At 55.0% G+C, this 26840-nt stretch overlaps 2 protein-coding genes and 1 long non-coding RNA gene across 8 annotated transcripts; 1 reads left to right on the forward strand and 2 right to left on the reverse strand.

Annotated features, from left to right (window-relative positions):
- Nucleotides 1-591: 591 nt before the first annotated feature.
- Uba4 (Ubiquitin-like activating enzyme 4) lies at nt 592-5818 on the reverse strand. Its single transcript, XM_037232029.1, is given in 8 exon segments — nt 592-1476; nt 2154-2382; nt 3036-3146; nt 3148-3361; nt 3580-3786; nt 4564-4684; nt 5272-5364; nt 5643-5818. Coding segments are annotated over 8 exon segments (1236 nt in total). The 5' UTR covers nt 5749-5818; the 3' UTR covers nt 592-1321.
- A 4108-nt stretch (nt 5819-9926) lies between these two features.
- On the forward strand, nt 9927-11299 carry LOC119107129 (uncharacterized). The gene is made up of 3 exons (XR_005095202.1): nt 9927-10049; nt 10445-10551; nt 11225-11299. It is a non-coding gene; the product is annotated as an uncharacterized LOC119107129 (long non-coding RNA).
- An 816-nt stretch (nt 11300-12115) lies between these two features.
- Noa36 (zinc finger protein 330 homolog Noa36) lies at nt 12116-26817 on the reverse strand. 6 transcript variants are annotated; one of them, XM_037231490.1, is made up of 8 exons: nt 26797-26817; nt 22122-22296; nt 16132-16282; nt 15557-15699; nt 14751-14839; nt 13921-14085; nt 13384-13548; nt 12116-12725 (listed from the first exon to the last, which is right to left on the reverse strand). In XM_037231490.1, the coding sequence occupies exons 2-8, from the start codon at nt 22259-22261 to the stop codon at nt 12592-12594; spliced, it is 987 nt and encodes a 328-aa protein (XP_037087385.1). In that variant the 5' UTR covers nt 22262-22296; nt 26797-26817; the 3' UTR covers nt 12116-12591. The 6 variants fall into 6 exon arrangements, with proteins under 6 accessions (XP_037087385.1, XP_037087384.1, XP_037087380.1 ...); XM_037231489.1 differs by lacking the exon at nt 26797-26817 and adding an exon at nt 26246-26265; XM_037231485.1 differs by lacking the exon at nt 26797-26817 and adding an exon at nt 26215-26248.
- Nucleotides 26818-26840: the final 23 nt, after the last annotated feature.

A 26840-nucleotide genomic window follows, 5' to 3' on the forward strand; every position in this document is an offset into this window, starting at 1 on the left:
TGAAAGAGTCCAGTGGTGTCTGTCCTGCCCGTTATGAAATCTATTTTTCCAGAAGATCGTTATGTTCAAGAATCTGGGAAGAGCGTTGAAAGTATAGGATTACTTTATTTCATAATCAGGCTCACCCCATAATGCATTCTTGCGAACTCAGTTGCCGTATTGACACACGCGTGTGTACAGTGTACTGGTTGTTAAGTGCATGAAGCGCCCGTGTTTCCTCTTGCCACCGGGACGCCCATTTAAACGATGACCGAGAGGGATGCGCTGCCTTGCATTGTCACGATGGAGGCATGAAGTCCCCGGCCATAATGAATGCTCCGATTCTTGTGACGACACAGCCTCGATGGCTGGTAGCGAGTCGTTGCCGCAGCTCGCCCGCCGCTTCGGGGACCGCTGCGCTCGGATGTTAATCAGGCCCACAGCTGCGGCGTGCGTGGCAAGTGCGTGCGTGTGTACATTGTGTATATTTCGTCGACCGCCGGTCCTTGCCTGCGCTGGCACGGACGACAGCAGCATGCGTGTGCGTGCAACTGTGTCAACGGCGCGCGCACGTGGCCGTTGGATGGGCCTCGGCGTCCAGCTATGTGCATCGACAGTGTCAACGCCTTTATTCACCAAGTACCGTTCATTAGTGTTGCATGCTCTGTCCGTAGTTTTCTTTGAATCGAAAATATTACCATCGACATCGTGTCTGCTTGATGTAGTTGAGCGAGGCTTACAGACGACCGCAGATCGTGATGTATTCATGAAGGCTGGATATATGCCGAGGTAAAATATTCCCTTCAGAAATCCCAGTGTGTCAGCCCTTGGAACACGTGCACCAAGAAAAAGTACATGGAAAGCACTCGGAAGGTTAAGTCATTCTTGATAACACCGGTCGAAACCCACGCCATCAGAAGATGGGGCGCGTTGTATATAATGCGCAGCGCAACGGCAGTATCCCCTCCCAGACTGGTGGAACAACTGGGCATTCTCGGACCAACTAATCCTTCGAATGTGTCGGGACCAGACCAGCCCCAAAAAGATGAGCTTCCAAGTGGCAGACAACGACGCGCTTTCGGGTCTCACAAGAGCCACAGACGTTTGTACGCTACCTGAACTGCGGTGCTGTCATGGCCGCCACTGGACGCATCCCCTACCCGTTATTTGATGCTGCTTCGCTGATGCAGACAGACGAAACGTCGAACACCTGCCCATTCAAGCAGCCATCTCTTAGCAGCACAGCTGATGTTTGGCCCCCTCAGCAAGCAACACCATGTAAAGTAAGCTCTTAAAATAGTGTTAACAGTATCAGTAAGCACCTCCGCGATGGGGCAGGTATCTAATACAGGAGCAATGTCGGGTCGACTTCGTCCTTCCAGGCATACAGTCCGCCGGCAATGTCTCGAACCTCAAACTCCGGACTGTCCGCCAGATGGGTCTGCAGCAGCTTTGCAGCGCGCTGCGAGTCGTTGCCGCGCCGGCACAGCGTGACGACTGCGAATCATGAAACTATCAGTTGTAAAACGAGGCTGATGGGCGTTAGTGTGAGCGCATTATCAATCACTAATCACGCGTATTGGCATGCACTCGTTTGATAGCGGCACCTTCAGCTTCCACCATAAAATCATATCGTTGACCGGTCGAATTCAACGATCGGATGGCGGGCCCAGTGCTACCACAACTAGCACTGCCTAGAGTGGAGGCTCAAGGGCGGAATCAAGTGAGATGGCAACCGGGCCATACAACCCCCTCCCCCTCACCTCAAGTTGAGCAAAAAATGAAATATTTTAGGCCTTTAAAAAGCATAAGACGCTCGCGCGATGTAAGGTTGCTTGATAACACTCCTTGCGGTAAAAGGATGAAAAATCTAACAAGTGCATGAAAGTCATACATCTTTCTGGATCCACCACAGCCAGGGTTGTTCCCTCTCAAAGTCTTCTGGATCACCATTGTGGCAGCTAATCACAGAAACCTATCTGATCAAAAGTTTGTTTTTCTAAATTAACGATTCTTACATGTCCCGTTGCGCTGAAACCCATCAGCAGACATGATGCTGACGAGATGGATTCAATGGAACACCAACCCGTCTAATCCCATTGCGCACGACACTACCGCCAGCTAGTGTCCCCGACGGGCGCGTGACGCGGGTGACCCCTGGCCCCGGCGCTGACCTGTGACCCGGTCGGCGGTGCCGCGCCGCTCCAGGGCCGCGCGGCGCACCGTCTCACGGCCCTCCTCCGAGCGCAGCGTCGCCAGCGGTACGTTGACGGCCTCGGCCAGTCGGCAGATCTCCAGCTCGGGGGCTGCGCGCACGTCCACCAACAGAGCGGGCGTCGACAGCTGCTGGTACTGGCGCGGCGTCAGCCGCTGCTCGGGCGTCAGCAGCCGCACGCCAGAATCCTGCCGCAGGGGCGGGGGGCACGTGAGTGGATGGGGAGGGGACAGGGCCTTGAGCGTCGACGATAGTGGGGACAGGTGGCCATCTGGATCCCGTAGTACAATAAAGGCGAGTTGATAAACACGCGGGATGAAACCACGTGCCAGACAGCTTCTGGACAACTAAATGTTTTTACGCAGCCAGTCACTTCATAGAACATTCGTGCCGCCAACCTACACTTGCCATGAATACCCCAGCTTATACTGGACGCATTTCCCTGCGCGCAAGTACGGATTTTCGGTTTTCCGGGACTACGTAGTCTTCAGTCCACTGAAAATTATTGCGACTGCTCAGATGAGACCTGACGGGATCGGACAGCATCTGCGAAACATCCATGCGTAATTTCGTGCAAAACGTCACAGTTCCAAACGGTGAAACAATTGCCGAAATTCGTATTCCTCTGGCGCTTTCACGGGACCTGTTATGCAGTTATCGTTATGCAGTTTCAAAGTGATCACCCAGACTGAGACATCACACGATACACCCAAAAAGCTTCACTTTACCTGTTTAGCCGGCTGTGAGTCGGCCATCGTCTCGTTCAGCCCACTGCCCTGCCGCAAGGCACGGCACACTCTGGCCTCTCCCTCTCTCGCTCCCTCCCTCTACCCCGGCGCACCTTGTCGGTGGGCGCTGCGCCGCAGAACTGCGCGTAGTCCACGAGGCGCGTGACGGTCGGCGCGTCACCGCACACGGCGCAGTCCGACTGCCGACCGCGCAGGCGCACTGAGCTGGAACTGGCCGGCCAGGCCGTCGAACAGCAGCAGACTGCGCGCGTGCGCCGACCTCAGGCCCGGCACCAGCAGCCGGAGCGCCTCGAGCGCCTGCAGCGAGCCGATGACGCCCGGCACCACGCCCAGCACGCCGCCGTCCGAGCAGTTGGTCACCGTCTCTGGCGGCGGCGGCGTCGGGAACAGGCACCGGTAGCACGGGCCTCCGGCGTGGCTGGAAAGGGGCGGGCCGTGACGACCGATGGACGCGGCACTGACACGTCTCACGTGGCTGGATAAGCGCCTGCCACGGGACTACGCGGCTTTTATAAACTGTTCTCTGGTGAAAGTAAATAAACAGCGCCCAGTGTCGGCCGCCGGGCTGGCCAGCGCAGCCGGCGTGCCTGCTCTGGCAATCGCCGCCAGCCGTGAACAGCCAGTGCCGCCACCCACTTGTAGGTGGTGAGCTGGCCCTCGAAGCGCAGAGCGCTGCCGGAGACGAGCGGCCGGCCGGCCAGCACGCACGCGTCGTTCAGCAGGTAGCGTGTGGCCACGTTATCCGTGCAGTCCAGCACCACCTGGTACCGACGCACCAGGTCTGCAGCATTGGTGCTGTCCAGCACTAGCTGATGTGGCACCACTGTGACGTGGTGGTTCAAGCTGGGGACAGATGTAGTAATGGTCAAAGGAAGTTCCTGCTCGATGATAGCTTCACCGAACCTTCTGATTTCATGCATTTCTAGGATAACCGCCCGCGCGTGACGGTCCGCGGTGCTTGCTACGCAAGCCCACTAACCCCGCCAACCAATCGTGACATTCCAGGTCAATGGCAGACATTTGCCGACAGAGCTTAAACTGACGCAACGCGCGGCAGGGGCCGTCCTGCCCGTTGACATCGACTGACCACTGCCAATGGCCGCAGACAATCCAAGTCGGAGGCAAATAGCGAGCGCCCAAAGCGACCAAACGAGTTGATGAATCGAAAGGCAGGTACTCTGATTAGCTGAGCTATCCAGACATACAATATAGCCTGAATGCTGGGCACAATGCACACATCACGTTATCAATTTGAACAAATGTGCACAAGTCTGACACAGTGCAAAGACAGAGCTTTTAAAAGGGTTAGAATAACATTGGAGTTTTGAGTTAATTAGCCCCACAGGACAAACACTGCCTCAATGTTCAGTTCATTAACATGACAGAGCTTGAGCTCCTCCAAATTTAGTGAAACTTTCTCCCAAATTCAATGCGGTGTCTCTCTACTGCCTTGTTGTGCAGATCGACTATTTCCAACCATCCTCATATGGGCTTTGGGGCTTTTGATTGTAACCAACACTGGTCTCATCAGTCCCCCTATCCAAAGGTCCCCAACTGGTCTCACTTGTCATCCCACCTGACATTTCCAGGCAGGATCACCAAGTCTCAGGGCAGACTCACCTGTTGACTGCCTGACCAATTGAGCTGGCCTTGGATGTGTTGAGCCGCTGCTCTGTGTGCAGTATCTGCCGGTGCAGGTTGCTGACCTCCACCACATCATGGTCCACTACACCCAGAGTACCTATGGAAGCCACACCACAGATAAATAACCACAGACAGGCAGGCACAACAGTGGGAAAGCAGAAAGCAGCAAACATAGCAAGAACCCACATGCCTTCAGCTTGATAGAAACATGGATGTTAACATGTGACCTATAAGACACACAATCATTTGTCACAAGCATGCATGGTATAATTATTGGCACATAGTGATACAGCTTGACAGGAGCTGCAAGTTTTTATCAGTGATATTGCAACACTGCAAACTTATTTAAATCAAAATGTATGTATAACCTATCTGTGCTAGGTTACAGAACACATGTGTTGTCTGACATAGCCTGTCTCTGAAAATCAACAATGATGATTATGGTTACAATTATGATATACCATGCTTGTGTTTTGACATGCTTGTTACTTTGTATGCAGATGTTAATACCCTAGCATGCATGTGTGACCTGTCATGTGTTGCATATGAATACATACACAAGTACCTTCAGAAGTAACAATGCCCATCAATCCAAATATTGCATGATAAATGCATGCAACAAAAACACTACAATATTATTTCACAAAGGTGACAGCAAAAGCAACTGCTGTAATGTTTGTTTACCTATCCCTGCAGCAGCCAGGTACACTGCAGCTGGGCAACCCAGACCACCAGCACCAACAATGAGCACAGATGAGCTTTTCAGCTTCTCCTGACCTGCAACATTGAGGTTTCAAGCTGAATATGAGTGCATGCAGATCCCAGCCAAATGAGTAATATGAGAGCGCATACCATCAAATGTTCAAACATAACAATCAGGCATGGTAACATAGAAGAATGATGAAAATTAAATAAATAAGCGACCAAACTATTCAAATATCAGTTTTAACACGAATTTCACTATATAAACAGCTTAATTAGTGCAAATTGCACTTATGGTCGAGCACGGTGCCCAGTCAGCACAGGGAACGCATACATATGGCACTGTCGCTCACCACTCAATCCAATTTCTGGCAAAATCATCTGCCGGCTGTATCGAAGAGCCTCATCTTGTGACAACCTCTCACATGTACCGCTAACATCTGCATCATCTCCGTTCATTCTCCACAAACTCAAGTGCAGCGCGCACCGGATGACAGCACCCGCCAAAACTACAATCGCACGCGACAGCCAAAGCTTACGGGCGAGACGCCAGTCTTGGGAGCTTAGCTTTTGTCAAGAGCACTTCTTTGTCTCTGTTGCGGCGCTTTCACTAGTAAATTGATAGTGGCTGCAGTCACAAAAAGTAATGACAAGCAAAAAAGTATGAAGGGGTATCGTAAGCTCCTGGTGAATATCACGTTGTATGATGCTATTGGACAGTATTGAATTTGGAAATATCAATTTTAAAAAGTGGTTTGAAGGAAACATGACGGAACAAGCAGAAAGCTCGTGATATGTTACAAACTGGAAAGTGACATTCAACTTTTCCCTACTGATCCCACTATACGGTTCCTCACCAAGCGAGCACCTCTCAGCACCGTGTGCATGTTACAGCTTTAGAGGACATTGGGGAGGAAAGTGAAGGAGGAGCGCTGCAGTCTTATAGTAAGGTAAGATGGGTCATGGCGATGACAGGATTTTTTCAAACTTATTTATCCGGCGATATGTTTTGATTAGTATTTGGTTATGGCTTAGACGGAGGGAGAATGCTTGAATGGCAGTCAGCTTCGCAGTCACGAATAGGCCGTTGCTGGATCCTTTGTGTATTCAAGTTCGTTTCTCATTTTATCTCCGAATTAAGCAAGGCGGCTGAGTGCAGATACTTATGTGTGCAATAGAGTTAACGTTTGAGGACCGCTGACGGACGCGTGCACGCGTGCGACCGCGCGTTTCGGGTGCGGCTCAGCCATCACCATCAGCTCTCAGGCAGAGCTCTCAGGCCGGGCGATGATTTTTGCGTTTGCCATGTGCTCGGACAGGAACGATGGAACGGGAGGGCAGGCAGGATAACCACTCCATCACTGGATAAACTGCAATAATCACATTGCACATGGAAAACGATGAGATGAGAAGCGCGTCCCTTCACACCTCCGGTGGATCTGCGGTAACTAGGTGACCCGGATACTAGCGGTAGTCACACGACTCGGACGTGTGAATTGCTCCAGGGCGCGCTCCCCACGCAGCAAGCCAGCTGGTGACCGGTGCCAACCCCCCCCCCCGCCCCAACCCTCCCCATCTCAAAATCCCGTCCCCCTGCGAACGCTTACACGCATTATGCGCATTACAACATGGTAGCACAGCACCAAAAAGTTGCAGGTGCTGAATCGGGCGCCGAGGTTGTCGGCGGCCGCGCGCCGGCCGGCGCAGGGGCATGCCAGGGGGTTTGCGTGTCGGCGCCGGTGCCTCGATGCCGGGCGTCGCGCCCAAGGTCACGGCTCCGGCCGCTCACTCAGGAGCTGCGGCGGCGGTACTATGTCGGGAATCCACGGCGGGATATTCCGTGTGGCATGCGCCGGTCGGGTGGCTACGCGGGTCAGCAGACAAGACGGACAGGCGCTGTGCTTGGCAGTTGCTGGGTCGTCTTCCCACACCTGGTTTCGAAAGGTGGAAGTTTGCGGCGTCTGCGCGCACTCCCGTGTGTGCCGGGATGCTGCCCGGGCGTCGGCCGGCCCGCCCGACGCGGCCGTCAGCTAGCGGACGGCGAGCCAGCTGGCAGCTGCCCATGGTCACTGACGACTCATCTCTCAGCTCTCACTGGACTAAACTTGACCCACCTTGACACGGCCCGCCTCCTCCGCAGTCGGCGTCCCCGAGCTCACGGACACCATGCTGCTGAAGCTGCCGGCGCCGCGCAACGGCGTGGTGGAGCTGTCGCGGCCCGACCTGCTCGCCCTGAGGGACCGGCTGACGAAGGCCGAGTGGCAGGACTTGGCCCACTGCCAACAGCGGCTGCACACAGCGCTGCAGCGCTTCATGGTGAGTGTCCCGACGTCGGCCGCAGTGTCGGCGCTCCAGCGGTCTGGCTGACACCAGGTGGCGGGTCTAGTACGGAGCTGGGAGGACGTGTGTGTGTGTGTTGGGGGGGGACGTACCAGAACAGTACGTGTGGCGTCGTGCAGCTGTGGTCTCTGCAGAGCACTGCCCTTATGCGATTTGTGAAAGCAGTGCTGTGCAAGTCATGTAAATGGGTGGTCCCCCATGTAGACAAGCAGCCCACTGAACAAGAGGTCTAGAGTACAATCTGATAAAACCATGAAGGCATGTTAAGTTGCTGCAAACCTTTTTGTTATAGAATGTTAAGTGTAGGAAGTAATAGATAAATCAGCCTTTCATGAACTGAGTGACTGAAATGTTCTACCCATGAAGGAGACAAATGTCATTATTTTTCAGGTGTTGAGAAAGGAACTGAAGCAATCACTTTTAACACCTGGAGTTTCATCTGAAGGTCCCCAGCAAGCCTGTCGCAAAGTGCTGGAAAAAATGCACAGTATTCAAGAGGAACAGGTATGTCTTGATCAAAGATTGCAAAATGCATTTGTGTGTCCAATACATGGACACAAAAATTTTGCCTGCTAAGATAGCAGGAGACAGAAAGTTGTATTGTCCAGCATTGGCTCTCAACATCAAGGTGATAGTGAAGCAACCACATACTCTGTGTTCCTCCTATTAGGATTTGTTTTCTCATGATGTCAGTGATCACAGTTTGCAGGGATGTATTTTATTGGAGGAAATACAGCTAATTTCCATCAAGTGCAAAGTCTAGCATATCATGTATAATGTGACTTTTGATTCATTTATTCATTCACCAAGTGGTCATCTTCATTAAAATGAATTTGAGATGAACTTTGACTGATAGCAGACCCCACCTTTCCACAAGCAGAAGTCCCCTGTAGCGAGGGAATGGCTGATGTGTAAACCCATGCCACCTTGGCATCTTATGGGTCCTCCCATTTTCTAACCAATGGGCTAAGCAAATGACTAGATCACATTCTCATGCTCCCAACCCGCCTTCTGATGCTGGCTGTCACATGAGCTGAAATCAGTGGCCGTGTGTCACCAGACTTCTCAGTGTCGTCCGGCCCTGTCTGCGCTCGCGGCGCTGCTGCCTGGTCACCATCCTGGGCCGAGTGCATCGGTCGTATCAGCAACCCACCCTCGCCCCTCACAGTTCGTGATCCCCCCCCCCTTCGCTTCCCCGCAGGGTGCAATTCTGGACCGGGTGCGGGAACAGATAGCGGCCGAATCGGCGCTGGTGCTGCCGGATCTGGCGCCGCCGCCGCCGCCGCCGCCGGTGCTGGCGCCGGAGCCGCAGCTGCGCGTGGTGCTGCAGCCGCTGCAGCAGCAACAGCTGCTCGCCGGGGACACCAGCCCCCGGACGAGGCCGCGGCCGCGCGCGCAGGACCGCCGCCGCCACCGTGGCCGCCGCCGCCGCCGCCCGCGCCAGAGCCATGTGAGTGACAGAGCGACGCGAAGGCGCTGCAGAGCGATGGAGCGACAGCGCTACAGAGCAATGGAGCGACGACGTTATAGAGCGACGACCACCCGCTGGCGGGCGGGATGGGTTCCCTCCTTTGGGCTGGTGTCTACTGCAGCGAATGACATGGCTGGCTATGAGCGAATGATGCTTGTTTGCTTAATGATCGCCCGCACTGTGACACCAAGGATTGTTGAGATATTTGGATAACCGAGAAGTTTGTAATTGGGAGAGGTGGGGGGAATTACTACTACAAAAGAAGTCGTATTTACAAACAAGTCTAGAACGCCCGGAGTTGTTTTCATTTGTGCGCTGTGTCCGGCCGTTTTGCGACGCTCTCATGGTGTAACTGCCACCAGGTCGTGTCCACCTCGCACTGAGCCCATGTTCAGGCTACGGCTTCGCAGGATTATCTGAGCGTACAGAGAAAACGCATGATATGACGGAAGGTGCTCCATAAATGTGGCCGATAGCAGTGTGCTACCGAATTTTGCATTTTTCAAGGACTACTTTTGGTAAGCCCAGTCCTCTACGATGCGGAAATTGTGTCATTGTAGTCGGCGAAAGTTGATACAGGTCCACCTGTTTGGCTCCTCTGGGTCTGTGGAGGCTGTTCGATGGGGGCAAAACAGCTACTTCTGGTCGACGCACACGAAACCCCTTACCATCACACGCCACTCGGAATAGTACGACCGCGAACTTTGCACGTGAAGGTGTCGTGGCCGGTGATGTGAGCCGGCGACACCCGGTTCCCCGGCACACCACCGTCACGGCGCTGCCGTCCTCAGCTGGCGGGCGCGGCCGAGCTCGCCGCAGCCGCAGCCGGGGCCGTGCGACGTGCCGGACCCGGGGCCGGAGCCGCCGGAACCGGACGACTTCCGGCTCAACATCCCGCGCGACGACGACCCGGAGCGGCACGCCAAGAATTGCCGCATGGCCGCGCTCGGTGAGTGCAGTGGAAGGGTGGGGGCGGGGGCATTGGCGCTGTGGCCAAAACGACGCCTCTGCGTCTCAAACAGGACCTCTGGGTCTTTACTTTCCGGGTGGTGATCTCTGCTATAATCGCATTTGGTCGACTTTTATCACTGCTTAAGGCACTCGCTGGTGGGATGGTTATCACCACGCCGTTGATGCCTTGCACACGTCTTTGATGGCGACGAGGAACAATTTCCCGTGAAGCTGTTTTATAGGTCTGCAGTTGCAGGAGTCGGCGGCTTCTTTGACCTCCGCAGCTTGAGCGGCCGGCCGATGGTCGAACTTGTGTGAGCCGCACACCCTGTGGTCGCCACCGCACTGTCTCGTAGCGTTGCGTTGCTCCCACGTCGCCGCGCTGCCCGCCAGGCCTGGTGGCGAGCGACTTCGCCGAGCAGCTGCGCACGCGCGTGCGTCACAAGCCGCGCCGCCAGGCCTTCGACGTCAGTCTGGGCGACTTCCTCTACACGAACTGGGTGAGGCGGCGGCCGTGGCAGCGCACGGACGGCCAGAAGGCCTGCCTGCCGCGCACGGCCGGCAGGAGGCCGGAGCGGCGTACGCTGTTGTGGATGTTTTCAATGTGTCCAGCGTGCTCTCCCCGGCCACTCTTTCCCCTGTATTTGCATTGTCGTGTGTGTCTGTGCGTTAGAATGGCGTTTTCGTATCTTGTGCACCACAGGATATGATGTGTTGTCCTTGCTGAACCCCAGGCGGCCAAAACTTGTACTTGGTTGTGGGCTGGAAGGCGCGTTCTTCTGGATTCGCTTTGTATCAATAAATACCGTTTTATGTGTGACGACCACTACGGGCCATATGACTGAACAGGCGCCTGCTACTGTAGCTCAGGTGGTTTGTGTGCCAAATGCAATAGCATTACAGCATTTGCCGCTGGAAGTGCCTCTGTGGTTGTAGATAGCTGGTTGTTAAGTACGTTTTTCAGAGCATGCGACAGAGCAAATATCCGAGGTCCTCCTCGAAAATAAAACAGTCAAGTTTGGGTATTAATTTGTGTTTCGACTGCCACAGTTCACAAGTGCTCAATTGCACACCAAGGTCTGCCGGTCAGTACTGTGCCATGTGCCCCGACACCTGGCGCTGTTCATCGCCTTTCCGTCCGGGGCCACTCTCTGACGGGCGCCTCCGTTTCAGCGCAAACGCAAGGTTTTTCCGCAGCCGGCGGCGGGCGCCAAGCGGGCGCGTCTGGAGGCTCGGCGGGGTGGCCGGCCGCGCCGCCGCGGGGGCCGCTTTGTGGGCTCGGCACAGACGTCGCGCGCCGCCAGCCCAGCCACAGCGCCCACCTCGCGCTCCTCGAGCCCGCTGGCCGGCGCCGGCTCTGGGACCTCGAGCCCGCCGGCAGCTGTCGGCTCTGGGGAGTCCAGCCCGCCGGTCGCCGCCGGCTCTGCGACCTCCAGCCCGCCGGCGGCCACCGGTTCCGTCTTGGCCGGCCTGGAGGGGGCGCCACCGGCGCTGGTCAGCTACGTGGGGCCGCACCGACGCCGCTGTGAGCGTTGCGGCGGCGTCGGCCAGCTGCTCGTGTGCGACACGTGCCCGCGCGTGTTCCACCCGACGTGCGTGCTCGGCCTGCCGCCGGCCAACGCCAACGCCGCCTGGAGCTGCGGCCCCTGCTTGCAAAGCGCGCCACGCGAATGGGCAGGAGATGAAGACGGCGAGCAGGAGCAGGAGGCGCCTTGTGACGCTGTCGAGGAGCGGGAGCAGGAGCAGGAGAGAGAGGAGGCCTGCGGCGCTGATGAAGAGGGAGTGCGCGGCACGCCCGGTGACGCCTGCGGACGGGAACGCTCCACGCAAAGCAGCCACTGCTGATGCTACCTCAGACCAGGTCACCGTCTCGGAGACCCGCGGCGGCGCGGTACAGACCCTGGAGGAGATCGGGGGTCTCCTTCACGGGACACAAAACTCCGCGCATGAGGTGGCGCTTGTTGACGCTCCCACCGACCGCTCGGAGAACTCCGTGCTGCCGGGCGCGGCCAGCGGCGGCGGCGAGGTGTCGTCGCCGCCGCCCCGAGCCGGCCCCGAGGCGTCGGTTCAGCAGGCCGACTGGACCGTGGCGCCCGGCTCGGACGCCGGCGACGTGGCGGGGGACAGCGTGATACAGCAGGCGCTCGACTGGCTGTCGGAGGCGCCCGGCGCCGGCCTAGCCTCGCTCGGGCAGGACGCCTTCCTGCAGGACGCGCTCGATTGACTCATGCCCGTGTCAGCGCTGGCCGGCTGTTCATTGCGGAACCTCGCCGTGCGCCTGAGCTTGCGATTTTGTTTTGAGCTGGGCTCATGTGCCGTCGCGGTTTTGTACCTCACTTGACATTCCAGCGATCCGAGGAACGCTCGCGAGTCGAGCCCCGTGTACACAGTGGTTGTGTATGAAATATATTATCACCGGTCATATGAACTGTTCTAAGGGTCCCGATGGAAGCATCACAGATTGCACAGACCAGAGTACAAACTGAGGCAACGCTGGTGCAAGGGTTCTTCCGCGTCCGACCCTAGTCCCGCGCCGGGTGTCATCCCTTCTTCGGCTCTTGGCTGGCGTCGCTGTCCTCCGAGTCATCATCCTCGTCGTCGTCGGGGTCGTAGTCATCGTCGTCGTCGTCTTCGTCGATGGCCCCGCTGAACACGTAGCCGGAGGCGGAGTACGCTGGAGCGGAGTCGGGCGTCAGCAACGGAGCCACGAGATCAAACGCGCAGCGCAAACAAGACTCCACACACTATACAGATTTTACCGTGAGGAAGAACACAAGGCATCTTGGAGTGCACACAGCGAAATTAAGTGATATAATGGTACGTTACACGATGGTGGTTGGTGGTCTCTCAGAATGATGGCTACGGTAGTCTATCAGTTTCCACAGACAAAACCAAACCACGAACTTCGTCCAAACATGAGATACTTATTTCATAATCGTCAATCATGTTGCCTTTGTCCCAAGTGTGAGTATTTTTCAAAACCGTCCGGCCCCTGCATGAAGTACATCTGCTGGCCAGTTCCCCACGCAGCCCAAAAAAGGAGCGGCCGACAGCTGAGGGCGTTGGGCGCGTTGGCAGTCAGCCATAAAGCTGTGACAAGGGCGAGCCCATGTAAGGAATTCCTGTAAGCTCGAAGCCTTCAGAAGAAGGCTTGTTGCTGTGAAGACTGTTCGTGAGCCTCTGAAAGAGGGCGACAGGATCACGTAACAATCTGGGATACGGTGAGCCATTGCAGCACATTTGTTCCCTGGTGTGGTCAACTGACCATTCCACCATGCCTCGGCTACGCCCCTGACCCCGCCCTGTCCCTCCCAGGCCTGCTCGTGACGTACCTCCGCCGTATCCGCTACCGCCGCCGCCGGCCGCCGCCGCTGCCCAGGCGGCGTACCCGCTCGCGCCGCCGCCACCCTCGTCGTCGTCGTCGTCGTGAGCGCCGTACGAGCGCGTGCCCCAGTCTTCGCGACCGCTGCCGCCGCGGCCGAACTTGTGGCTGCGAGCTGCGGACGAGGGGCGGCGGTACAGTGACGTCGTCATGGGGGAGGGTTGGGGGTAGAGGCGTAGCAACAACAACCTGGGACTCGAGCATCATCAATTGCTTTCAAAACGATCGGTGGATGTCGTGTGTTGCCCGACACGCGAGAGAAGCACAGCCCCACCCTTCGTTCGCTCACAATCACTCCTTCCTGTTACAGCAGACAGCTCGTGCATCAATGCCCCACCATACCGCCGCTCGCAGAGAATGACAGGATGTAGCGAGTCCAGACGGCCACCTCCTCCCGTGACACAGCGTGATACCATCGCCAGACCAGGGCACACCGCCCTCCCCCCCCCCCCCCCCCCCCCCCCCCTCGCCACCGGCCGGCACTCACTCGACATGGACAGATCCTTGGTCTCTGAGGTCGGGTAGCTGCATTTGGGACAGGGCACGGGCGCGTTCTTCTCGTACTTGACGCCTTTCCGGCGCACGTGGTCGTCACAGAAGCAGACCTTGCAGCGCAGGCACGAGTGCTGGCCCAGCTTGTTGCAAGATTGGCCTGTGGGGGACAGACGTGGGGTCAAGTGAACAGCTGCACGGGTGTTGCTCTACTGCCGGACGGGTGCGACGCAAACCTCCAGCCGCAAAATGCATGTGTGTCTTTCATTAAACCTGTGAACGAGCGTGCCAAATGAAAACCCGAGATGCGACGACGGTGTCAGATCTGGGTTGGAGAGGTAAAGTTAGTGAGACGCTGCTCCTCTCAGTCTGCAATCTTTGTCCCAGCCCGCGCACCTGAAGTATCAAAGTGACTGAACGAGCAATAATCGATGCTCAGAGTGGCCCGACGCGCCATGGTATCCCGCAATCTCTCGCAAGGGGAGATCAAACGGCATCCCGTCAGCCATTACCAGCATAGCAAATCCCCATTGAGTGCCTTCTACATAAGGGATGATGCTGGAACACATGCGGCAATGCTCACCGAGTGACAATCATGATAGCAAACATTCGGAACTATCGACGGCCACGGTCGCTTTTATCAGGTACAAAATTCAGGAGACTGACACAGGCTACCGCATGTACACCTCAAGTGAATATCTACCAGCATGACCCGAACTGAAAGCTAATCAAAATCAGAATCGAACAGAACGAGCGAATGCGTTTTCTTCACGCTAGCAAACAGCGCAAATACGTGCTCGTTCCCCCGACCATGAAAGCACTCACATTTATACGTCTCCGACTCGAGGATCTGACACGACGCTTGATGCTCAAACTGGTCGTCCTCGCACAGGTAATTGTTGCAAAATGAGCACCTGAAACGGACAGTCAGTTGCATTCGGTTTACATCACAACCCTGGAAGCTAGAGCTAATAACGGCCCAGCGGCTACCGGGCCAGGAATGCGTTCCAGTCACAGCGCCACATACAGCATTCATGAAGTTGACTTCGCAAACAGTGGCAGATGGAGCAGCAGCAAATGTGACCGCAATGAACAGGTAGGAACATCGCTAGCGAAGGAAGTGAAGGTCACCCCACCCATTCCACAATCAACTGTTGTCAGGCGTCACCAACACATGAACTGGCGTTTTATATATTTCGTGACAAGTTGACAGAGCAAAGCTACACTGACAACGCTCAATGCCGCCCTCCTCCGAATGTCCGAAATCCTCCGAGTAAGCCTCATCAGCATTCAGCCTCAAATCCGCAGCAGTCTACACCGCAGTATACGGTTTCTTGTAGCCCACATGTTGCACACGCAGTCGTTGGCCGCCATCCGCATGTCTTCTCTCGTACTGCAGATCCATGACCCCCGCACAGACCCCCCCCCCCCCCCCCCCCGCCTCCCAATCAGGTCCCAAACAGTTCTGCCCTTTTCCTGCTTTTCCGTCAGCATTCACGAGTAAATGCTCCCACCTCCAAGCCTCGACCCCCCCCCCGAGCCCCGACCCCCCCCCCCCCCCACACTGGATCCCACCACATAATCTTCCTTTTCCCGTTCACTTCATGCGCGGCCCCCTCCGCGCCACTCACAGGTACAGGCGGCCGCCGTGGTCCCAGACGTCGCGGCGACACTCTGTGCAGAGCGCCTCGCGCAGCGGGCAGCCGCACGCGTGCGCCTGCAGGCACTTACGGCCGTGGCACACCCAGGCCTCGCAGAAGTCGCAGATGGCGCCCTGGCGGCACGACGCGCGTCAGTCAGCGCCCCTGGCGGGCGTCGAGGGAACTGCGGCTACACGGTTGCTCCCACTGTCGCAATGGTGGCGATGGTGGTGACGTGTTGGCGGACAAACTACTACTACCAACATGACCAATGCCTATTCAGCACGCCATTAAAAGCTACGCTGTAACCTATTCGCACAGTATCAAGTTCCTTTCGTCCCTGATTTTAATGGAACATATATCGAGGGGAAACTTTGGACAGCGCAGCAAGACACACAAACTTGGACACACAAAGCGTCGTACATGACGCGTGAACGCCTAGCCTGGGTATCACTGAAATTCATATCACATCGACACAAATTTCGACGCATCCATTCCGACATGTCAGACAAAACGCGATTGTCGCGAACGGCCGTCGTCAGGTACGAGATCCGGCCAGTGCTTACCACCATGGCCATGCCCGTTGTGAAGACGCCGGCGTGCTTGATGACGCAGTCGCCCGCCTTCAGCATGCACTTGACCTTGCCGCACTCGGCACACATCGGCAGCCGCTGCACCGACTGGCAGAAGTAGCAGAACGCCCGGTTTTTCTGCTTCCTGCAAACCCAGCCGGGGTGACGTCACACTCGAGTTGGTCAGCTGACGGACGAGACGGCGGCCGGATTACGCACAGGCGTCAGCACAACATCCATGGAGCCTTCAAGCTTGCAGTAATTGGGGTAAGTGAGTAGGTACAGAAAAATGTTCGCGGGATACTTAAGATGCGGAAAGTTCAAACAAAGCACTGATTTGCACGGTGTGTTTGTGCTATTTTTGTTGCCTCTTTGCTCTTGATAATCTCCGCTTTAGTCAGTTTAGCTTCAACGCATCAAACACTAAGCTGTTAAACCATGCAGCTGCGCGTCAGTATACCATCAGGATACTTGTAGTGTTACCACGCATGAAGCAAAACCAACAATAACTTTTCAAGAGGTGATTTCAACGCTGTTCTGCTTAGTTTTCGGGCCGAAAATGTCCATTCCAGGATCGTCTTTATCTTCCTCTCTTTCATTTCAGTTGGAGAGCTTTCCCGGCAGGCCTAGTCCCACAACAAATTTTAGCGGCAAAGCCTTGACACGAGTTTCTGCAACAGCTGATGTCAATCTACGTCATTGTTTACAGAACATTGCAAAAGTGTGCGCTCGAAAACAAACAACAAAATTGCAACAGCAATACAAAACACAAGATGGCAGCGGAGCACTGTTACGACATGCGTGCAATTCAAAGCTCGTCATGAATACGGCGGCCACGACTCAGCATGGTCCAAGACAGATAACAATTCACAGCCACGTCAAATTGTTGTGAAAAAGACGGAGCTTGATGGATGGCAATAATTAGCAGACGCACGGGCAGTAAAAAGGCCAACGCACTCAAGCGGAAAGCCCACCACAAAAAGGTAAATGACCGGATAACGCGACCCGCCATCGGCCCACGACTCACTCATCCATGCAGGCATAACCAACAAACAAGGCAGCAGCAAGGCCGAGCCGTTCACAGCCGCCGAACCATCCTGCACCCGCTCCGAGCACAACATCGAAAGCCTGTCATTTCCGGCGCATAGGTACCCGCACGCAACACCATCGTAGGCTGGACTTCAATACGATGGCAATCGCATAAGCTACATGGCACCAGGTTACGGCGGACCGTCATCTGGTGTCGCGGCGAATCAGCTCCTCGTGTCAGATCAAACACCCAGAGGGTCAGCACCCCTACCGGCCGCCTTACACCCAGAGGGTCAGCACCCCTAGCGGAGCCAGGACCCAAAGTGTCAGCAACCCTACTGACCGTCCGGACACCCAGAGCGTCAGCACCCCTAGTGACCGCCGGACACCCAGAGCGTCAGCACCCCAGGCGGCCGTCGAACACCCAAGGTGTCAGCACCCCAGCGGCCGCCGGACACCCAGGGCGTCAGCACCCCAGCGGCCGCCGGGCATCGGCAGACCGGCTGTGGCAAGCGAGCCTCGCGGTCGGCAGGCGGGTGCGTTTACGACGCAACCTTGCCCGGGGACGCCGTAACACTGCGCCGCTCTGCTCGGGACCACCTCAGCTGGCGGAGGTCATCAGAGGCCGGTGTCGTTACACCTCAGGGCCGGCGCGGCCCTGCAGAGCAGGACACGCCGCGCCGCGCCGCCGCTCTGTGCGGGACCATCTCAGGTGACGGAGGTCATCAGAGGCCGGTGCCGTTACACCTCAGGGCCGGCGCGGCCCTGCAGAGCAGGACACGCCCCACCGCGCCGCCGCTCTGTGCGGGACCACCTTAGCTGACGGAGGTCGTCAGAGGCCGGTGCCGTTACACGTCAGGGCCGGCGCAGCCCTGTAGAGCAGGACACGCCGCGCCGCGCCGCCGCTCTGTGCGGGACCATCTCAGCTGACGGAGGTCATCAGAGGCCGGTGTCGTTACACCTCAGGGCCGGCGCGGCCCAGCAGAGCAGGACACACCGCGCCGCGCCGCCGCTCTCCGCTCAGCTGGGGAGGGCGCGGCGGCCGGGGTGCACGGTCTGCCGCACAGCCGGCCCGCTCGCCAGCGCGCGGCACTCGGCCCGGGCGCGCGGCGGGCAGAACACGGCTCGGGCGGCGGTCGCCACGGCGAGCGGCAGCGGTGTGGCCGGCCGGCTGGGAGGCGCCACACACCAGGCGACGGGGCGACGGGTGAACCACAAGACGAGACGAAAGGCCACGACGCCGGGGAAAAACGCCACTGCGAGCGGGTCGTGGGGGACTGGAGATTCGCGTCGGCGATTGGCATCGAGCCAGAGGCATCGTGAGAGTTGGCGACTCGGCGACGCCGGTCAGCGGAGCACCACTGGCGGAGACGACGTCCGCACGCGGAGGCGACCAGCATTCTGCCGCTGGACTGACCCGACAGCGATACGCTCCGCGGGCAGCGATACGCTCCACAGTTTGTAGCGCGCCCCGTGTCGCGATGCTCCCAGCGCAGGCCCAGTGACTGTGGTGTCTGGCCGATACTGTGCCTGCACGAGAACTTCGCGCTGCCGACAGGTCGCTCGTGCACGTAGAAAACGGGCCGAGTTGTGTTTGAACTGTGTTTTTATTACAAGTCTACCGCGAAGAAGCAGCTTGCACGTGCAATTCACATTAACAGGCCACCATCCCCATCCAAGACACCGAAATTGGACAGCCGACTTGTGATGCGTGATACACGATAGCATCCTGTGATCCGCCGCCGCCACGCTCCGGACGTCAACCCGCCGCTGCGGCTGCCGGTCGGACCTGCGCCCCCTCCCGGCGCGCCATGCGGTGGGCGCGCGCCGCGGCGCTGGCCGCCGCCTTGCTCTCCGTGTGCGGCGCGCTGCGCTGCCACATCTGCAGCTCGGCACCGGAGGCGGGCGCCGCCGCCGACTCCACACTGGGGCGTATCCTGACGTTGGCGCTGCACGCGCCGCCGCCGTGCGAGCGCTTCGCCGCCGGCGAGCCACGCTTCAGCACCGTCTGCCCGGCCGGCCTCAACGCCACCTGCGCGCTGGCCGAGGACGCGCAGGGCCGGCGCGTGCGTACCTGCTTCGGCGCGGCGGCCGGCGGCGCGGGCTGCCGGCGCGAGGCGCACGGCCGCTTCTGCCTGTGCGTGGGTGACCTGTGTAACGGCGCGGCCGACCGGGCGCCGCTCGGCGCTGCCCTGCTGCTCGCCGTGGCGGGTGTCGTGGCTGGGCTCTGACCGCGGAGGAGAGCGGCACGGGCCAAGACCCGAGCCCGGTCTGTTGCGTGAGGGCTTTCGGACAGGTGCGACCATTACAGTGAAATGAGCCGGAGCGGCGTCGCATGTGGGCGCACGAAACGGCGGACTCATCTGCCTTAGAAGACAAGCGGCATCGAGACACGACGAAATCAAGATCCCCACCCACGACGATACCTGACGCCGCCGCGCCGCGCCCAGACAACACGATCTCCCGTCTCGTATCGGACCGGCGCCTGGAGCGTCAGCAGGGGCGAGCCTGGCGTGCCGTGTCTGCCGCAGACGGCGCGGCGGCGGGCCGACCCAGACCGGCGCGCCCAGCCCCTGGCCACGCGGCGGCCGGCGGCCGGAACGGCACCTGCCGCGCGCTCCGCAGCCGGCATTGTGACGCGCCGCGGCCGTCCAACATACCGCGGCCATTGGCGCACAAAAGGCACACGACTTCAGCAGGAAGTCGGCGGAGCTCATGGTCCGCGTGTGGGGCGCGAACAGAGCGTGAACAATGCCGTGTCCCGGTGCGCTGCTAAGTTGCTTCGAAGGACTCCAACGGCGCTTTCACAATGCGCCACGAGCAGCCCTGCTACGAAATTGTAGGTCTGTTCACTAGCGAGAACGATAAACAATGCAGCCCAAGGGCGCGCGATGTGGCTGGCATTGTCCTTAGCAGTGGGTAGTCGCTTCGCCGCTACATGTTTTAAGGTCTAACCGTTGATAAAAAGGGTGGGCGCTTCAATAAAAGAATAGCACAAAAAGCCTTCTACCCACCATACGAAATGTAATGAATTGCACATAAATAAACAGTGATAAGGATGACAATGCGTCATCACAACGCCCGTCGACGGCAATTTCATGGCTCCACGCGCCGTGAAATTCGCCCGCTGCGCGTACTTCCTTTCGGTTCGTAGCGGACCGGGAATCGCTGCCTCTGAGGTCGCGGGGTGTGCAGGGACGGGGTTTATCACGAAACGAGCAAGCCCTGGTCCGTGACAAACAAACGGCATAAAGTCAGCCAGCCAAACAGGAAGGTACTCGCCGAGGGCATCCCTGGAGCGATACATCAGCAGTAACAACCGTCAGTCAAACGGCGAGTTTACTTGACCTGAATCTACAGCGAGGAGAGAGCCCATACATCACTATTAAAGGTGTCGTTTTCTGGAAGTTCTGGTCGGAAGTTCAATTCAAAGCCACAGGATGAATCAGCTGTCCGCCAAAAAAGTTTCCAAAGCAAAATGAGCTTGTTAAAAATTCGAACTTTCTAAGCACCAACTCACCACTACATGCAACCAAGAACCTCAATCACTACTCACGTCGCTGGATTCCCTCACTCGAATCGAATGAAACGAAAGAAAGTGATCGTGGGTAAGTAACGTGCATCTGCACTAAATTAGATGAGATGCATACAAATTTGCGACACCACAGAACGATATCAGCTATCCAAACATTCCAAAAATCGTTGCCCCCGTCCGCCGAATTTCAAATAAAAATTTTCAAATTTAAGGAATTCCAACAATTGGGAATACAATACGCACCTCCCAATCACTACACGAGCCCCCACTGCTCCCCACTGTGCAGCATCACGGCGCGCGTACCCGGAGGCGAGCCGGCTGAGCGGCTGGGCAGCCGAGCAGCGCGGGACAGCGGCTGGCCGACCGGCCGCGTGACGAGCATGTGTGGTCCGGCCACGCGCCGCAGCAGCGGCGTCGGCGCGGCCCCGGCGCCGGCTCCGCGCCGGTGCCGCGCTCGAGCGCGACCGGGCAGGAACCGGAAGAGCGGCGACTGAGCGGTCGGTAGCGAAGCGCCAGACGCACCAAGCTGCTTGAATTGCCGTATTCTGATGCAGAGTTCTTAACTCGCCATACGTGTTCCACAGAATAAAGCGTCGTTCCATTAACTGGCGGAACGAACATCACGGGCGTCGCCAAGAACAGTCCGCTTGGACTGACCGGTCTCTGTTGCGGCTTGCCGGGCGCAAGGGCCTTCTTCATGCCATCAAACGGGACTACGAGAGATCATGTGTGAGGCAAAGAACGCCCTGATCAGAGGCTGCTTACAGGAAGAAGTGTTTGGAGAATGACAAAAACTTTACTCAGGCCTGATCGCAGCGTAAAGATGTGTGTGACGGCGACGAAAGCCTGTTGTGATTACAAGTGTGGACTATACGGGCACTTGCTCGGCGAGCTAGCCGCCTAAGCTGATACCCCAATATCGCAGTTGGGAATGGGTTACATGACATGGATGTAAACACGTTCCCGAATTAAGGGTAAGATAAACAAGGATTGTGGAGCAATCTCGCCTGAAATCAGGTTTTCCACGGGAAAGAAGCGAAGAAGTCCTTTTTCACCAATATTGGCCGGAGGAGGACAGAAGCCCACGCTGGCAAAACTGGCGGGGTGTGTAGCTTACACTCCTTCCTCGGAGGTCGCACTCATGCATGAGCCACGCGGCACGACACCTCGCCGTGGCTGCCGCCATTCTGGAGTCGCCTAGTGCTAGCCTGAGCAGCCAACCATCCGATGGCAGCCAGCTGGCCAGGCACATCACATGATGGCGTCCTCGGGGAGCGACACCCGTAGTCAACAGCAAGACCCCGGGACACAGCCACAGGTGCACGCACGTACCCAGTGCTCGACCCGCGCAGGTGCTGCTGACATGTACAAGATCGGGCCAGCCAATCGCACCCAAGCGGGCAGCACTTTACTGGCTTACTTTTGGCATTTGTCGCACTCCATCACCCCGTTGCATGGCTGGTCTATCAGGCTTCTGTTGGCTTTGTTGGCGCCAATCTGCTTTTGTCTCTCCCGCTGTTTTTCCGCCTTCTTCCTTTGACCGGTCTTCTTCTTGGGCATATTGGCGTGTGTATTGTGCTACACAATTAAATGTTCTGAAAAAACATTCAATTCAGAAAAATACACGTAAAGTAAAAATGTTACTGCATAACCAGCGAGCTTCCACTTCCTCACATACATCGCATGCACATTGGTATCAACGTGGAGCCGTCAGCCAAACAATGTTTCGTAGCCTGTTAAGTGCATATGTGAGGAACATTATGCGCATAGATAATACAGTATTAATGGCCTTATTTCTTGTAGAATAACCATGAGAATGGAATGATAGATGGATTGATATTTCGGCTACATGCCCTTCTCGAAACGAATATCAGCACCAAATTCCTACATTCATCTTTTAACATTTACTACTGATATTTATTTCGATAAAGGACTGTAACCGAAGCATCAATCCATCCACCTTTCCACTCGCATGATTGTTCTACGAGGAATAAGGCCACTAGTACTGCCTTCCCAAACAATATTTCGAGTAGTCATATCAAGTGTGCTTCATTGGCACGTGCTTATGTTCCACTGCCATTGTTGCTGCTATCACCACCCGCCAGATGAACCTTAGCGGAGAAATCGACACCGCTGGTGGCAGGCGTCCCGGACATACAAACTCCCGGCCCCGCGGCAGGCACGCTGGCCTGCCGTCCGGCTGACGGAAGACACGACGACATGACACAGCTGCTGCGGCACTGTCCTACGCCATGGCTCTGTTGGGTTAACATCTGATCCCGAACCAAGGCGAGCAATAAGGCGGAAACAGGGACAAACCCGATGCTCCGGCCTACGTAAAACGACCCTTTTCAGCGCTAGGTGATCTAACGCAATTTTATACGCCAAACACACCAGTAGTACGCCTATTGTGACGAGCGACGGGCGAGGTGATAACAGACGTCACTGCTATCAGAATGCGGGCGATGCTGAAACATCAGCGAATGGGACCCGTCGCCTCATGGGAGCCCAAACGAGCGGAACTTCCGCGACCTAGGCCACAGGGTGACGTATTTGAGGCGATTTCCGAAACTTGACAGTGGAAACTTTTCAGTCGATTATTAGCGCGCCTATGGGCGTTCGGTGTTGAGGTTGCTGTGTGATTCGTAGACGATACGTTCACCCACATCACGTCGCTGGTCTCACGTCAGCGTTATTGTTAAGTTGCAGGTATGCTCCACTTGATCATATACCCCACATGTAAGTGCGTTTATGGCAGCAACTGCAAGGCTTTTAAAGGATCACCGTTACTTGCTATTGATGGGCTTGACGATACTGACAACTTTAACTTTACTGACGTGCACCGATGGCGTGGTAGTGACGGGCCTGCATTAATCACCTCGCGTCTAGGAAACCGGAGGTACGGAGATCGATTCCCCGTAGCGCCCGTCCTTCTTGTCATGGTGAGGCGACTGGCATATAGCCCCAGCAGATGAGTGCGTCACTAATCCCCAATGACAATGATAACTTTAAGGAAGTAAAACTAAGCTGCATGATACCAGCAACGATGTAAGACTATGAAAGGCAAGATGTACTGGGTCGCTGAAGCTACACCCACTGAGATTAGTTCATGTCAAGACCTATTTCGACCTGCAGTCTCTCTCAGTTCGATTCAATTCAGCTTTCACTCAGTTCATTTCAGTTAATCTTTTTATAGCTTGAAGAGGTTCACAGTTCAAATAGCCTGAATCCAAAATGAGAGCATCATAATAAGGAGGAAAAACAAACAGCCCACACACAGCTTCCACAAATAACCATCACACTGGCATCATATCATATAATGTTAGATGTCAGATACAATGACAATCAATCATCACATCTCAGCAGTAAGTTTACATATCTGGATTGTGCAGGGATGTGTTCCTCAAGTTTCCTATGGCCAGCAACAGGTCAAAAAATGTACCCCCTGTAACTGAGCCCACTACCTGATGCATTGTTTCTTGCTGTTGGGGTCTGGAGTTGCTCAATCATGTGGTGCACAGTGGTACTTTTACTGTGGACATAGTGTAACATTTGGCAAACCATTACTAGTTTGCCAGAGCATGATACAAGCTTGATCTTCCCTATTGCCAACACTGAGGTGAAATCACTGGGGATATAGTGTAGCATATTTCTATTAATTACTGGTTGGCCATAGTGTAGGACATACAGACTTCATCTTCCTCAGTTGACAATCTTGGATGATTGTTGACAATACAAATTTTGGCTGAAAAACAAGCCTCAAGTGATGTATCATTGTGTTGTGCATCATTCATAAAACATGTAAGGTTTCAGATTCAGGTGGCCAAATTGCAGGAAATTGATACATTGGTTTGCTTTGATCAGGTTACATTTCATGTCACCAGGAAAGACCAATGCAATGTCTTGTGTTTACAATGACAGATGCAAGGTGGAGTAGCACTGCAACCATCTCTGGGTATTTCAGACACTGCCATTTAACCCCACACAAATTTTACATCAATGTGTGAGGGGGCACTCTCCCAGATGTCTCAGCCAGACTGCTGGATGTCTCAGCCAGACTGCTAGAATGTATGATGAAATAGTGAAGTGAATAAAAGGAAGGATAATGCATCACAATAGCCTCTCTTATATACAGTTGCATTACATTTTTCATGTTTTACATTACAGCTCGCATTCATTTTTACATGGTTAAGGGCCACATGCCCACTTTGCAGACTTAACAAATGCATCAAATTGTGCCTGGTGAGAAAGGTGTATTATCACAAAATGAAATAATTTAATGTGTTGAACCAAAATACAAGGTTTGAAAAACTAACATTGGTGATACCTTGCTGGTATAACATATGCTCAGTTTTTCTATTCAGTTCATATCATACCATGATATTGATCAAAATCCTTCAATTCTTCAATTTTCTCTCCAATTTATAGCATGCCATGATATTTATCATAATCCTTCTTCTATCAGTCTGGGCAGGCAATGGCCTGCTGTTACATCAAAGTGGCCCTTTTATGTTAATAGCTGAAACACATGATGAAATGTCATGCTAGCTATGGAATAGTAACTACCACCTTGTGTCAAGGCTACTTTAACTATTGACTGCCACAACTATTGATCAAGGAAGAGTGAAGTAAGCTGTTGTTCATGACCATTCACTGATCTTGAGATGAGTATTTACATCATATGACAAAAAGTACTTTGTGGTATCAAAAAACATGCCATGAAAGTAATGTATTATTTGAGAGGTAATTTCAATTGATCCCAGACATTTAGAACAGAAGATGGGACATCATCATGAACACATGCACAAGTATAGATTTTTGAGTGTCTTGAGTCTAGGTCACAGCCAACAGTACATATTTGGTCATACAACAGTCATTGCAGTTCACATCTCCATATTGAATGGCTTGCATCAGCAAAGGCCATCAGGCATCAGTAAGGTAGCCACAAAAGTTATTGCTAAAAAAGTGTGTTATTTTGAGATCACTGTTGCTATTCTGTGTTTAAGTAATGGCTTTATGCAACTAGGCCCACCTGTAAATATTAACTCCACTGTGCCACATACATTTAAGACATCAGAGTATCAAACCTCATGCCCACTCATGCCAAAATCAGGAAGAGCAAAATCACACCAAATTCAAGAACTGTTCTGAATGGAAGATGTTTTCTGAGTATTTTAGTGCATCATGCTTTCAACATCATCATTTCTTGAAGCATTAGGCATGCTCTGAAATGGGTGCAGACTGTGCATCAAACTCTGAAAGCCCACATTTCTAAAAAACATACGCTGAAACTGTTGCCATGTTTCCGCCACGCCGGACACGTTTGGCATAACGTGCCTTCTTTGCAGCGTGTCAAGTGGTATGCTGTAAGAGGTGGCGCGAACCCATTTCTGGCCAAATGTACCATTCAAGTGCAACATACCATGGCTACCACTTCCTCTCTATTATATCCATGCAACATTTCATGCACGATGCTTCGCCATTCTGAAGATAACCTAATACAGTTACCCTACCTCGTGGCAGACCGCTCCCAGCATTACTCACGTTACAAGCGAGGAAGACCGGGGGCATAAGCGGCCAAAGTCGCATTGTTCGTCGCATATGCGCCATGCCGACCACCAAAATAAATCCCGGTAAAGAGATGGTCCAAGTTGTGATTTAGCTCCTAGTGCTGGGTGCACACGACGGTTGTCACACGGTTGATGCCAACACGGTGTTGAACATGACGGCAAGCACGACCTGAGACCAAAATATCGAACGGGGCAAAAGAACATGTGGTAAGACAACACAATTAAAAATTGACCACAGGTAATTGCAGGTTTAGGTATGAAACCCTTTTACACGACAATGTCCAATATAATTATTCAGAGAAAGGCCATTCGGAAATACAGATCGTGAACAATTGTGGGCATACCCATGGGCGACTATGATACCGATGCACCAAGTCCAACCCGCCCACACCGACAAAACCCAGCTGGCCTAAATGCACACCACCGAGCACAATCGAACAAATCTGCACCTTCTGGGGTAGCTAAACTAAGTCGATCGGGACCAACCAGGTTTGAGCGGAATAAGTTCCGCTTACATGATCTCACCTCCGATATCCAGAAGTCCACAGTCCATTGTTCACTAGAATTCA

The sequence above is a fragment of the Pollicipes pollicipes genome, unplaced genomic scaffold (genome assembly GCF_011947565.3).
Source record: "Pollicipes pollicipes isolate AB1234 unplaced genomic scaffold, Ppol_2.1 Scaffold_6686;HRSCAF=7923_pilon_pilon_pilon, whole genome shotgun sequence".
NCBI lineage: Eukaryota > Metazoa > Arthropoda > Thecostraca > Pollicipedomorpha > Pollicipedidae > Pollicipes > Pollicipes pollicipes.

Excerpts from the sequence above, each read along its gene's own strand:
- Noa36 (XM_037231490.1), bottom strand. The coding sequence starts at position 22,261 with ATGCCCAAGAAGAAGACCGGTCAAAGGAAGAAGGCGGAAAAACAGCGG. Across the intron at positions 13,549-13,920 it reads CAAGGATCTGTCCATGTCGA|CTCGCAGCCACAAGTTCGGC; the intron begins GTGAGTGCCGGC and ends CCTCGTCCGCAG. Across the intron at positions 12,726-13,383 it reads CGGTAGCGGATACGGCGGAG|CGTACTCCGCCTCCGGCTAC; the intron begins GTACGTCACGAG and ends ACTCCGCTCCAG.